Raw genomic sequence first — 13,705 nt, 5'->3', positions numbered from 1 at the left:
CGTCTTCATCATCATCCAGTCCAAATTGCAGGGATTCAGTCACCCTTGCAGCTGTCATCCCTATGCCACATTCAAACTGGGAAAATCAACATCCCACCCTCACAATCTTTCATTGGAAGAAAGACAAGGGACTTCCAAATATCACAAGGATATCCCGAAGGTCTCTCTCTCCATCCAATCAATAATTCACCAACTTCATCCAGGTCAAATCGCCAGACCAAATCTCCTTTCATGTCATTTCTTTTTTCAAATTTCTTATACTTGTTCCATCCCATTCCTTCGCATAACCACAACCACACTCACTACATCTTGCATGCCGCGAAACCAGAATCCTGGGTGTTACCCCCCCCCCCATTGGATACGACATCCTACAAACCAAAGAATTCTTTCCTACTTTGTCTTTTCCTTTCTGTTTTTTTTTTCTCTTTTTTTCATTCTGCGTTTTGTTACTGTTTTCTTCCTTTCCACCCCTGAGCCAACCTTAGCGAGTGATTCCTTACTGTTTTGAATTGCTTCTCCATACCCTGTACCAATCTCAATACCACTTGTTTTCCCTTCCTGTCCTGTCCAGTCTTCAGCATGAGTTCGTATATCGACTCTTTGCTTTTTGGGCGATAATTTAGATTATACATAGATCAGGTTGAACTTCTGTGCTCTTTCCTAGTTGTAGTAATTAGGTGCACTATCAGTAGTACTGTAGCATAGATATCACGAGGAACACGCCCCTGTATCATCACTATCAAGCTACTACCTACGTCTAGCACGGACACGCAATAAATCTAAGTGAAATGATACATTCGCTGATTTTCTGATTTACCAGAGCTAAAGACAGGGACGTGCGAAATTTGCAAAAAAAAGTGGGAGGAATAGATCAAGGAAAAACAAAATCCAATCGCTCAATTCCGAATCCCAGATATACAATTGTGAAAAAAAAAGAAAATTCAAGTTGAAATTTCAATCCTTTCCTTTCCCTTTCCTTAAGGGGGTGGGGTGTTACTCTACTCCTCCTGGTAAGAAATCTTACGCATTTCACCAAGACGTTGACGAGCACGAGCAAGACCATTCTCCAATTGAAGAATCTCAACCTGTTGCTCCATTTCTCGAACCTTGAACTCATGCGAACTCAGAGCAGCATAGTCCTCCGCCTCATTGTCACCGCTATGCTTCTCCTTAATGATATCTTGTACTTGACGGACAAGAGCACGGCATGCAGCGCCAACAGCCTTGCTAGCTCCCTCCAGACGATCTTGAGACTTACTCATGAAAGTAGCCTTGACACGACTGGCGGCGACGAGTTGGGCTGTGCTGGCGGCGACGTCGTTGGATGCGACGATGAGTTGTTCTGGAGAGTTACGGCCGGAAATAACACCATCGGCCGTCTCGATTAATGTATTGGTTGAACCGGCCACGGCCTTCGCTGCGGAGATCAAACCTTCAGTCCAGCGGTTATTTTTCTTATAGAATGCTGTGCGGGAGGAACTTCCTCGGCCTTCGCGAACGATTTCTTGCTGTGAAGCCGTGGCCGCCTTGATTAGTTCGGCGATCGCAGTGGTCACAGCGATAGCGGCGGCTAGGATTGAATCGTTGATGCGTAGCTCGTAGGTTGAGTAACCATCGCGCGGCTTGTTCTTGAGCTTAGCGAGGCGTTGAGCTGCGGCGTCGATTGCATCGGCTGCCTTGGTAAGTTCGGAGTCGACGAGGTCGCCGAGATCACCGTTGGTAGTGATCTTACTGCTCTTTGGCGTGAAAGACTCAACCAACTTCGACAGTGATTGAAGATCTCGCTGGACTTCGAGATTGTTGTTGATGACAACGTCGGTCTTGTGCTCGGCTTCCATGCCCTCGAGACGGAAGGATTGCAGACCACGGAAGAAACGCACAGTGGCCTGTGCAGATTTACGAGCTGCACCGAACAGTTGATCCGAACTCTTGTCGTCATTGGCGAAGCGAGACAGACCCTTGGTGTTGCTCAATGTATCGGCGATTGAACCCGAGAAGACTGAGACTGTGCGAATGATCTCGGCGTGGGGACTGTTGGGTCCATCGGCGATGAAGTTGTTGAAGGCCGTCGAGAACTCAGTGGCGGACGCCGCGGCCTTTTCGATTTGTGACAGGACATATGGAGGCGAAGCATTCTGGTTACCGGCTTGCATGGACGAGTCCAGCTCATACATCGCGTCGTCCACGCGCTGCACACCAGCCTGCAGCACAGAGTCGATGATATCGTTGATCTTGGCCACTGTTCCGTGAAGAACTGTATCGATCTGGCTGTCAAGTGCATGGTCCGCATCACCTTGGTTCTGAAAATGTAATCATTAGAAAATATCGCCAGGGACACAAATTGATGAGTGAGGGAACTAACAAGCTTCAACTCCTCCAATTCCATAAGAGCCTGCTCCATGCCAGACTTATACACTTCGATTTCCTCATCCTTCTCGCGGAGAGCAAGATCATGGTCGCCGGAGCGCTCTGAAGTGCGGTTCTGCACATCTTCCAAAGCCCGGTTCTTATTCTACAAAACGTTAGTTCAAGAGAAACCAGCTGAGCACAAGGACGGCAGTTCTGTCTTACCCGTAGAGCCTCCTCCAGGTCAGCCATCTCGCGGTTGTACTTGGCCAGCATAGATGAGATCTCAGTGCCCTTGGACCGCTCCGCATTTTCAGCACGATCAATAGCCATGCGAAGCTCACGCTTGATCTTTTCAAGCTCATCCTTGTTCGTGCCAGAGACGCGGTCCTTGTCGTGCAAGGCACGATCACGCTCCCGGATCATATCGGCCAATTCCAGGTTCTTAGTCTTGAGCTCACGTTCCAGCTTCTCGCGGCGGTCAATCGCCTCTTGCGCGGACGCAGCCTTGATCTTCAAGCTCTTGGTGGTGGTCAAGAGGTCAAGATGCTCTTGACGAAGCTGTGAGTACAACTTGGCAAGGGCCTCGTACTTGGATCGCCAAGTGTTGACTTGCTCCTGCAGAGCACGGATCTGCTCATCTTTGGACGAGTTCTGCAAGTTGATGTTCGAATTCAGCTGGTTCATTTGCTCCTCCAGATCCTTGACACGTCGGTCATACTGCTGCAGCATGAGCTGATCCCGCTCGTACTGGGCACGCGCGTTCAAATTCTCTTGTTCCAGCTCAGCCAACCGACCCTGTGTATGTGTTTGGTACTGGTCGCGAAGGAGCTGTTCCTGAGCCAGGCGTTGCTGCTCAGCTTGCAAGCGCTGTTGTTCTTCAAAATCACGCTGCGCCTGTTGTTGCTGCAGAAGCTGCTGTCGCTGCTGATCCTCCCACTGCTGCGCCAGCCGAGCTTGCTCGGCTTCATACTCTTCTTGCTGGCGCTTGGCCTCGGTAGTCCAAAAGTCACTTATAGGCTCTGGCTCTGCAGCCACCTTGGGCGGGGGAGAAGGCTGGGCCTCCACTTCCTTAGCTGGCCGTCTTGGTAGGGCTGGTCGCTCATCATCTTCGCCCAAAAGACTGGGTGGATCCTGCGGCAATTTGGGGATGGTAATTAAACTGGTCAGGTAACGAAGGTTCGAGCACTCATAATAGAATCGGACAAGGCGGTGATGTTGCGCATCGTAACGGCCTCGAAGGGGTTCAAGGGCTTCATCATCGCCAGTAGCTTGAATAGGTTAGCAACTCTGCGACAGCGGTTTCAAAGAGATAGGAATAGAGGACATACTTGTGTGCATTGCGCGCAACATGCTAGTAATGAACTTGTAAATACCGTAACTCTCCTGCACAAGTGGCACCAAGGCAGAAATACGGCACTCATTGTGCGTACCGGATTGGAAATGAGAGAAGATCAGCTTCTGGAAGCCATCGATCTGGTCCTGCAGGGTCATGAGATCGGTAATAGTCTCATAACTATAATAATGTCAGCAATAAAGACAAAGAATTCAGCAAACAGAGGCGTATGCGCACCCTTCATTAGGATCATTGATTGTCTTCAAACTGATATATTCCTCATACTCGAACAATCCTACTACCATTAACACACAGCCCGACATTCGATAAAGGGGACAGCGGAGAACATGCCGTTGAATTCAGGATGGTTGCGGTGAAAGTTCAACTTCGATTCGAGGTAAAAGACGTATTCACGAATAAGCGGGGCGTATCCTAGCAAGCAATGAACCATATTAGCGCATCTTCCACATAAGGAGATCTACCTTCCATTGAAGGACCAATTATGCTGAGCTCTTCGTACCTCGAACACCATCACCACCAACTCCTCGCATCAAACTATCAACCCAATTGGCGTGCTGCTGCGCCTCGCGCACGACAATGGGGTGACCTTCCTGGAGGACCTTGTGTATCGTGATGAGAGCCTTGAACGTCTGGACCTCGTCGGCAAGAACGGGCTGCCTGCAATTGGCGATTTCTAGTTAGTCCATTTCTCCCCTTAAGCTATATCGCCGCGCCTTCGAGACACATACACTTTCATGCCGGCCCAGAACGCCGCCGACGACTTGTGGTCCCACGTGTAGACAATGCAGCTTCGCACATGTTTTCCTGCAATAGTGAAGGGCGTTAGGGATATGAACTCGACGTCGAAGCACGCAGAGGGATTTGTTTTTCGCCGGGGTAGCGCAGCGAGAGCGCAATCAGGGACGTACGCTTAGGGGCGGTTTCCTCTATATGTATTCAATGGTTAGCCTTGGGCAGCACATCGCCATACGTTTCCCAGTCATGCACTTACCAATACTTGTAGCCTTGCGGATATTGATGGCCAGATCGGCCTCCGTTCTAAATAGCTATTGTTAGTCGTGTGCTTGCTTGAGCAGAGTGAATTGGGGTTCCGCGTACCGACTCATCTTGACCACGAAGCACTGCGGAACAAGCTCAGGGGAAGGGAGGGCAACCTGGAAAAGGGGAGGTCGTGGCTTCGCGACAAATCCCAGATCCTGACAGCCACGAAGATGTCAAGGGATATCAGATCAAAATCAAAAAAGATGATGAAGAGAAAGAAGTTGGGAGTTCGCACGTGGAGTTGCAATGACGTTTGGATGGGGGGGGTGGAAAGCTGGCGCCTGTCAGTCTTGGCGACGCCTAAGCAAGTTCATCCCTTGTCGAGTGCGGTGTATAATACAAGAACTAGTATATATGTACATTTTGGACTGTGCCCCTGGTTCTCTTTGGATTATATTCGATATCAAATAAATCTGCCTATTTACGTATTCTAGAGATTGACTAGATTTGTTTTTTTTGTAGGTATATCGGTTTAATTGCATTCTTAGCCAGGCCATGTCATGCCACTGAAAGAGTATTCCGACTCTGTACAGATCGACCTTAGGGCATGGCCATATTCAAACAACTCCATGGAAGCAAAGGCCTACTACCGCAGTGGCTCATATCACAGTGGAAAGAAAGAAAGACCCTTGATAAGATGAGAAATAACAAACGAAATACACCTTGAACGCCATCCTATGGTCTCACCGGCTCTGCATCGGGCCAGCCCGATGACTTGAATCCAAAAAGATCAAAACGTAACAGGGACTAGAGTCAATCAGGATGATGGGACTTCGACCGATTGTGGTTGTGGCTGGACTGACGGAATCTCCTCATTGCTGCCTGGTTTCGAAGTTGATTTCTGATCTACAGAGGGATGAGGTTGAGAATCCACGGGCCCTTTATCCTCTAATGATTGCGACATACTAGCAACATCCGTATCTGCTGGAGAAACGTCGCTGTCAAGAAGAACGGTTTCTGGGATCCCTTCCTCCATATGGACGTCACCATCCGCTGGGCTATTAGGCGTCGAGTCGTTTGGTGCTTCAACAACCAATAACTCATCCGTGCCATCACGGACACTGCGCATGGATGAGGGAATCGGCTTTTTCGGGGTAAAGCCGGAGATGGGATATTGAGTTTTTCAGCTTCTTGGAGTCGCTCTGTTGAGTTTGAGGTGCTGACTGGTTTACGTTTAGGGAGTGCTGTCGAATTTCTCTTCAGTGCGTACTTATCCGGGCGTGGTAGCGGTGCACCAGGGGGTGGGTGTGGGTGACCACGCCCAATGGGCTCATCTGGTAGCCCTGCTGGTTTTTTAGATGTCTCCCGATTTTCGTTCATTTCTCCTTTTCCGAAAACACTCCAGCTCCATTTCTTTGCAGCTGCAGTGGCCGACCCAATGGTAAGATTGCCGAGGGCCTTGTCTTCGGAAGACGGGTTCGAAGTCAGAGAACGAGTCAAAGATTCGATCGTGCTTCGACGGCGAGTTTGCTCACTAGCAATGGAAGTATTGACCGAGGTTGTCGAACTTCCACGAGAGCTTCGAGCACTGGAATATGAGGAATTGTCAAGGCGGGCAGAAGAGGGGCTTTGGATGACATTGTCGCTTGCAAGGCTGGCGCTATCAAGAGACTCGGCAATGGAAGGTTCACGACTATGAACCGCGTTCTGAGGCATCATGATTCCTCCGGTGGGTGGTGAGTTATTCGGTGTTCGATTTGGAGAAGCTGGTGGCGAACGGTTTGATATTTCAATCATTGCGCTCGTTGCACTGCCCTTTTCATTATCTTTCTTACTTGGGCCAACCTTGTTTACCTTGGCATTATCTGCCGTCACAACTGGATCTGCTGCTTGTGAAAATGTCTGTGAACGCATGGAGCGGTGGAACGGCTTTGTATCTGGCCTATCAAAGCTCGTAGACATTGCCGCCGGGCTATTCGGCTGGGAGGGAAAGGCAAAGGACTTTGGGGCTTTGCGTGCCTTAACATCGCTGTTGGGAGACTTCGGAAGAACAGGCATGCTCATTGTGCGATTATCCATAGACTTCAGGACGTCGATAGAATTTCCGGAGGCATCCTTTGGATTTGGTGGAGGCGCGACAGACTCATCTGGGATCTCCACCTGAGTAGTGCCAGCGTCGGGTTCCTTTTGTTGCCATATTCCACCCCGGAAGGCCTGACCCGCGGTCTCGTGGAATGGCACATCATCCCAGAACGGTAGGACAATACTCTCTGCCACAACCTCACGGATCTTGCTTTCGATCGTGCGAAGGATGGGGCTGAAGGTGATCTGCTTCGAGCTGACGATGGGTTCGATATCCATGACCATCCTCGGCATGGTTTCAAAGGACATCCAGAATCGATTACTTGGAGGAGGCTTGAAACGGACCAACAAATGGCCCTCGAGCTTTTTCAGTACCACCGCCAGCACAATATCGACTTCTCTGGCCTTAAAGCGCTGACCGAGGTCGATGCGTACCGTAGCTGATATCTCAACTCGGAAATTCCCGGTGTACTGAACATCCATCTCCACACAACAGTTACCATCAACAGTCAAGTCTTTCAATCGTGGGTTCGTGATGAACGGAGCGCCTTCACCCATATCAATCTTCTGCAATCCAATCTTGCTGATGAAATTTGGCTTATTGACACGAGATATTTTCTTGATGATCTTGCCCCGTACGAATTCCTCCATTTCAGGCGTGCGGTATAGGGCGAGAAACAGACGGCCAAAAAAGGCATTAATCCAGCGGGTTTGAAGTTGCTCTTCAGAAGAATGTAGTCGTTGTACCAGTGAGACAACATGCTTGATATCAAAGTTTTGTCGCTTGGGAGGTCTATCCTTTGACTTCCACAATTTAGACTGATTATGAAGCATGGCGAAATAGAAATCTTCCTTCTCTGATAGGTTTTCCGAGAACATATAGAACGGAGGTGTCGGACCGCCAAGGTCACCAAGCGAATCCAGTCGCCGCGATAGACAAATTGCATTTCTTTTCAGCCATAATTCTCCTTCTGGTATCTCCCCTTCGCCTCCATGAATGGTCACATCGTGGTGAGCGAGGGAAATTACATATCGGACTTCCACCTGGTTCACATCATCGTAGAGCATCAGATGGCCATGTCTATGGAAATTTCATAATAGTCAGTATCAATATCGACAACCATATCCAGCGGAGCAACCGCTGCAACAGAATCAAGGCGACGCAAATACATACCGCAGAACAATATAGAAGACATTGCGCGCTCGTTTGGCGTTCTTCCCATTGGACTTAGCTGGCTCAATACTAGGCGTCTGTTTTCGATCAAACAAACTCCGATACATCGCTTGATAGACGCTAGGACTTTCCGCCGCAACAACCTCCCCGGCAGGCGTCGTTCTCTCCGGAGGTTTCCCATTGACACCACCAGGAACATACTCGCGACAGACAGCGAAATATCCGGCAGCGACATCGGAATCATGCGTACGATGGAATTTCTCAGCCAACTGATCCGTTCCAGACTTCAGGCTATACTCGTCGTCGCCAGGAAGGCGGACATCTTCCTGTGAATGGTGCGCGCGGGGTGTCGGGGCATTCGGAAATGTCAGATATGCATAGAGGATAATCAATGCCAGGAGTAATGGGAAGAAGGTTAGTCCCCCCTAAAACGTATATAAAGAGAAAGCTGCCGAATGAGCCCATCGGGAACCAGTCGATCAAAGCGGGAGCGGGAGGGTCGAAAGCTCCATAATTTGACCAGTGCACGTCTAAGGTTGTTGTGGAATGGATGTAATGAGAGACCGGCTCGAGGGGAGGGGTATCAAAGCAAAGAAAACAAATTGAAGAGAATGTCTGAAGAAAAGCGAATCGAGCAGGGGAGTTGCAGCTTCCACACGCGGCGGATGACGGAGGTGTTGGATTAAAGCTAAGGTGGGCCTGGTATGGTATTCGTATTACACATGGATTTGCTGTAATATAACTGAATGTAGCCGCAGAATTGTGTTATTTTCTTGTCTATTTCGAAAATACAGAGATATCGTAACGTAACGACAATTCTTCGTAATTGAAACCCCGCAGGATCCAGCTGTAACCCTCATTCATCATCAGCCTTAGAACCACCCAAGTCATCATGCTTGTCAAAGACTCGGAAGGGCTCAATATGACAATACTATCTGAGCAGAATTAATCATTATAGTTGAAAAGTATTGCACTGGATAGTTACCTGCTATGCTTGAATAAGCAAGTCTGATCTGTGAAAGATTACACAACGTGTCTACAATGATCGCCCTATGGCCCACCACGATCTACCGAGGTACATCTGTACAAACTATGTACATACAGTATACAAGAACTCAAATATTGACAGGTCAAAGAGTTGGAAGATCCACATATGTATAGATATTCGGGGGTCTATATCACTTTAAAAATAAACACCACATCATGAACCGACCCGGGCCGAACATTCGCATCTAAAATAAAATAGTAATATAGTGTACATGCAACCAAAACAAGAATAAAAGAAAAAAAAAGCACAAGAGATCCGTCTAGTGCGTATATGTTTATAATGGTACAAACCTCTCCCAAAATAATTCTCTACTTCCGACGTCTCATAGTCTTCTCACACATCTCAATCAATCCGGACTTAGCCTCGCCTTCGGGGAAATCGCTAATTGCAGCAACAGCCTTGTCGGCGTACTCTTGAGCTAAGAGGCGAGTTTGCTCAACGCCATTGCTTTTGTAGACGAGTTCACGAGCCTGTTGGAACCGTTAGTTAATACATAAGGCCTTTCACGCAGCATATCCACCGAAATATGAATATTGGATGGATAAAGGGTAATCTTACCTTTTGCACATCGCCCTCTTCACGGAACTTGCGTCCAACTAAAGGACCCAACTCGGGATTACTCTTCCAGGCAAAGAGAAGGGGGGCAGTTGCCAGACCAAGCTCAAGATCAGCACCAACGGGCTTACCCATCTCCGCCTCGGTCACCGTATAATCCAACATATCATCGACCAACTGGAAAGCCAAACCTAGATTACGACCGTAGGAATAGGCAGCCTCGACGACCTCGGGCGCACACCGACCCAGCACAGCCGAAGAGCGACAAGACTTGCTAATCAGACTGGCGGTCTTCAGGTAGGTTTTTTGAAGGTAGTAGTTGAGAGTGTCATCGGTGTAGACGGGCTTAGCTTCATCCTGAGCTGTGTTCTTCAACTGCATGAATTCGCCCTCCACCAGATTGGCAATGACAGTTGCCATCAACTCGGTGACCTCCGGATCACGTAGTCGAGCAAGAGCCACAGAAGCACGACCAAGTAGGAAATCTCCCGCCAGAACGGCCATTTTGTTGCCAAAAGCAGTGTTTGCGGAGCTGCTAGCACGGCGGGTGACGGCGTTATCAATAACATCGTCGTGGAGGAGGGAGGCTGTGTGAATAAGTTCTGTGATCTCAGCCAATCGACGTTGTGACGCGAGGATATTGTCGTCGCCGGCAATATTGTATTGATGGCTCTCGGTAGCCCGGGATACAAGCGGGTTTAGATCTGGGTTTGAGTCATCGAGTATGGAGGGTTGACTGAGAGGATTATCGACGGGACTGGGATTGGCTTGCTCGGTGGGAAGTTTGCGAGGATCTATCGCTGTTGCTTGGGACATGAGCAGAACCAGTAATGGCCGCATATGTTTGCCTTCACTGTGCGTATAGTATTTGGCAACTTTATCCAAGGCCGGATGACCCGATCCAAGCAATTGGCGAATATTTTTGCTCAGGAACTTCAATTCTTTCCCAACGATGCGGAGTGGATCGACCGAGATGCCCGGAGGAGCCTTTGGCATACCCTTGAAGATTGTCTGGGCAGCTGAAACCGCGGCACCGAATGGCGACGCATCCCGCCGTCTTGTTGGGTGGTATTTGCGAGATTGGACGGAGAAAGAAGATGGGAGGGAATCATGACGAAGGCATTGGGAGCAGACAGATGTCGAGGCTGAAGTCGTGCGTGTGACGATTTGCCCGGCTGCCGAGACAGTTCGAGCTCGCATTGTCAATGCAAGGCGAGGAAAAGTTTAAAGAATTAAGCGACGAATCCAAATCATTAAGCTGGAGTTGAAGAGAGGGGGTCGAAAGATCCAGGTGTAATGAGGATTTGCGGCCGGTGCAAGAAACAATCCTGCGGGAAGATTTCGAAAGCTCTCGGGTCGGCACGGACCACGCGAACACCGCGCGCCGACCACTCTGCCGCATCGGGATTGTTGGGATTGCAAGATTACGCAGTCATGAGGAAAATAATACCCTGTAAATAGATTGGGGATATACTACCTATGTATTGGAGAATCCCGAAGTTACCGGAAAATAAAAATCCATCTTTTACATCTTCGGAAAGGGCCACATTGTATGCGAAGCAGTCTACTTCGGGAACAACCCCGGTTGAACGGTGCTTTATACTAAAGAACCCAAAGACATTACTTCCGATGCAGAATAAATAGTTTCGGTTTGAAGAGACATGAATATTGCGCCGGCCAGCTCGGTCTTGCACTTCCCCCTTCGTACATATCCAACAAAGGAAATATAAAATAAAAGCGAAATGACACACGATTAACACATGGGTTGAACAAGTCCGCTACGACGTGGAGGCCCGAAGTATAAGGCCAGGGTGAAGTTGAAGGAAGAAAAGAAGGATGTATCCATTAAGGGGACAGCACACTCTTAGATGGCATCGAAATCACCACCAGCATCCTCATCATCCATGTCTCCCTCCTGGATCTCCTTGGCCAACTCACGCTCCCGCTCCCGTGCCTCTTGAGCACTCTTCAACTCCAATCGGTGCTGGTTCATTGGGAAGCGCATGGCCTGAATGGAGGGGAGAATAAATTAGCACAAGCAAAGGAAGAAAAAAAAATTTCACCTATATGGCAGGAAACATGAATAACATACCTTAACACTCTCGTCGTGAAGAGCCAGGCAAGCGCGAATACGCTCGTGGAATGCCTCTCCAGGTTCCCGTGTAGCATAAATATCACCGACCTCTTTACTCTTCATGAAACCGTGCTCATGGTCCAAGGTAGCCTCGATGACACCATCGCGAATAGCCTTGGCCACGATGTACTCGGCCGACTCCTCGCTGTCCAAGCCCAAACGCAGGCAGATGTCTCGCAAAGAGATACGAGAGTAAGACAACGACATCATACGAATACCAGTCTTGATCACGTTCTGACGCAAACGCAGAATCAAGGTGTAGGTACCATCCTTTCGGAATGCCGCGCTGTGTGTGTTGACGATGTTCAAGAAGCCATCCAGGTCACCAACACTCACAGCCTGCGCAAGGAGCAGATAAGGATGCATGGACTTCTCCAAAGCCGGTTGACGGAAAACAGAGCGGTCTGGAATATCACCCATAAGGAGTTCAACCACCACAAGCAGCTTATGCGAGGACTGGTAGAACCCGCGGGCACTGTGGCTGGTAGGAGACTTGCGAGTGGCTCCGATTAGGTGGCTGTGAGCCTCGGTATACTGGAGTTGAATTGCACGGATGCGGCCCAGGTAGAACAGGTACCGGGCAATCTGGTTATTCGAGGCAGCAGCGGGGAACTTGTTGTGGGAGATCAACAGGTCTGCCTGGGTGATGTGAGAAGTCGACAGATAGTTGCGGAGAAGCAATGTCATGACAGTAGCCTGGGTGTCAACATCCTGGCGCAGAACGGCAGTTCGAAGAGCAGCCAAAAGAGGCTGACGAATGGTAGTGACGGCCGCTGATGGAGATGGGGGGAGTGGAGTGATTTGCTCATAGAATAGAGAATAGTAGAAATACACGCGGGCTGCAAGAGAGTCTAGTGTACGGCGGTTCTGGGTGCGCAGACGCTCAATCAGATCAGTCGAAAACTTAGCACCCTTCTGAGTCTGGCGTTGGTCGAAAAGATAAATCTGAACCAAGATAGACAGATATGCGTCTACCTCGGGCAGGGTCTCCTTCGACGCGGCCTTGGTCTTGTCCGAATCCACCTCCATCTTCGAGTTAGCATCCTCAAAGGCATTGGACTTGTCAAGGGCATCCAACAAGAAGGACGCCGTCTGACTCGAAGCCTGATATGTTTCCACAATCACTTCGGCGAGGACCTCGGGGGTGATGTATTTCCGCATGGACGATATCGATCGAAGAACACGGAGGGTAAATCGGGGATCGAAATGGGTGACGGCTCGTTCGAGAAGGGTGAAGTTGGTTTTGATATCTGGAAGAATCACAACAAGGTTGTTGCTTCTGGTTAATCAATGCTCTTTTTTGGGCCTTGCAATGCAATATAAGAATCTCACCTTGGATGGCCTTGGTTGTCGGATCGATCTCCGGCTCGGCTTCAGCAGCATCATCCTCGGTGCCGTCCATTGCCACATCTCCATCTTTCTCGTTACCCGGCTTGTCGGAGGATTTGGATCCCTTAGTCGGGGGCACTACAACAGTCATCTTCTCGTCACCATTCCGGTTCTTACTGGAGTTGATTGAGGATGTAGGCGCACCTGCCGTATCCTCCTCCATCTCCACATCCTCGGAACCATTCACACCATTCTCAGTTGACTTGGAGCCGTTGACATGCGACTTATCATCCTCTCCCATGCCGGCGTCTGATGCGCCCTTGGCAGCGCCTTTCTTTGCTGGGGCCGCTTTCGCCTTGTTAGCAGTGGCTCGAGTTGTCGGCGCGGCCTTGTCTTTAGCACCGGAGCTTTGAGAGTTGGAACGAGCCTTTTCACCGTTAGCAGATGAAGAGGCGTCCGATTTGTTGTTTGATCGCAGAGAGCGCCTCTCGGGCATCTTTGTGAAGCTGTCGAGCTCAGTTGAGCAGCAGAGAAGCTAAAGGAAGCAGGGGGAAGAGTAGAATCCGGAGCACAGGATCAAAAAAGAAAAAGCAGAATGGCACAATCCAGGGCGCAGAACTGCTCTGATCCAACGAGATGATAAGAAAACGGGGCAGCGAGGCAAATAGATGAAGTGGATGGGGGGATGTGATGTCAAGA

The 13,705-nt window shown here is 49.4% G+C and overlaps 4 protein-coding genes across 4 annotated transcripts; all 4 read right to left on the bottom strand.

Annotated features, from left to right (window-relative positions):
• Positions 1-998: 998 nt before the first annotated feature.
• On the bottom strand, positions 999-4,895 carry N7469_005469 (putative cytoskeleton assembly control protein Sla2; the record flags this gene model as incomplete). The annotated part of the gene is made up of 11 exons (XM_056644389.1): positions 4,802-4,895; positions 4,695-4,741; positions 4,612-4,629; positions 4,432-4,507; positions 4,203-4,360; positions 3,996-4,114; positions 3,920-3,942; positions 3,678-3,862; positions 2,572-3,617; positions 2,363-2,512; positions 999-2,300 (listed from the first exon to the last, which is right to left on the bottom strand). The coding sequence occupies exons 1-11, from the start codon at positions 4,807-4,809 to the stop codon at positions 999-1,001; spliced, it is 3,132 nt and encodes a 1,043-aa protein (XP_056501203.1). The 5' UTR covers positions 4,810-4,895.
• Positions 4,896-5,501: 606 nt separating this feature from the next.
• Positions 5,502-8,405, bottom strand: N7469_005468 (SMP domain-containing protein; the record flags this gene model as incomplete). The annotated part of the gene is made up of 4 exons (XM_056644388.1): positions 5,502-5,828; positions 5,909-7,847; positions 7,941-8,266; positions 8,373-8,405. 4 exons carry the CDS (start codon positions 8,403-8,405, stop codon positions 5,502-5,504), a joined length of 2,625 nt encoding a protein of 874 aa, XP_056501202.1.
• Positions 8,406-9,296: 891 nt separating this feature from the next.
• On the bottom strand, positions 9,297-10,743 carry N7469_005467 (trans-hexaprenyltranstransferase; the record flags this gene model as incomplete). Its single annotated transcript, XM_056644387.1, has 2 exons — positions 9,297-9,458; positions 9,547-10,743. The coding sequence occupies 2 exons, from the start codon at positions 10,741-10,743 to the stop codon at positions 9,297-9,299; spliced, it is 1,359 nt and encodes a 452-aa protein (XP_056501201.1).
• Positions 10,744-11,395: 652 nt separating this feature from the next.
• N7469_005466 (proteasome regulatory particle lid subunit RPN3) lies at positions 11,396-13,677 on the bottom strand. The gene is made up of 3 exons (XM_056644386.1): positions 13,010-13,677; positions 11,636-12,927; positions 11,396-11,551 (listed from the first exon to the last, which is right to left on the bottom strand). Exons 1-3 carry the CDS (start codon positions 13,500-13,502, stop codon positions 11,408-11,410), a joined length of 1,929 nt encoding a protein of 642 aa, XP_056501200.1. The 5' UTR covers positions 13,503-13,677; the 3' UTR covers positions 11,396-11,407.
• Positions 13,678-13,705: the final 28 nt, after the last annotated feature.

The sequence above is a fragment of the Penicillium citrinum genome (genome assembly GCF_028827155.1).
Source record: "Penicillium citrinum strain IBT 23319 chromosome Unknown utg000004l:1.0-2404223.0:1.0-2405248.0, whole genome shotgun sequence".
Lineage (NCBI taxonomy): Eukaryota > Fungi > Ascomycota > Eurotiomycetes > Eurotiales > Aspergillaceae > Penicillium > Penicillium citrinum.
The sequence above is the reverse complement of the archived record's forward strand: the minus strand, read 5'-3'. Positions and strand labels throughout refer to the sequence as shown.

What these genes read in the sequence shown, in the direction of transcription:
- N7469_005466 (XM_056644386.1), bottom strand. Translation starts at nt 13,502, where the DNA reads ATGCCCGAGAGGCGCTCTCTGCGATCAAACAACAAATCGGACGCCTCT. An exon ending in GACAACCAAGGCCATCCAAG is followed by an intron (nt 12,928 to 13,009) that starts GTGAGATTCTTA and finishes TGATTCTTCCAG; the next exon opens with ATATCAAAACCAACTTCACC. An exon ending in TTCACGACGAGAGTGTTAAG is followed by an intron (nt 11,552 to 11,635) that starts GTATGTTATTCA and finishes CCCTCCATTCAG; the next exon opens with GCCATGCGCTTCCCAATGAA.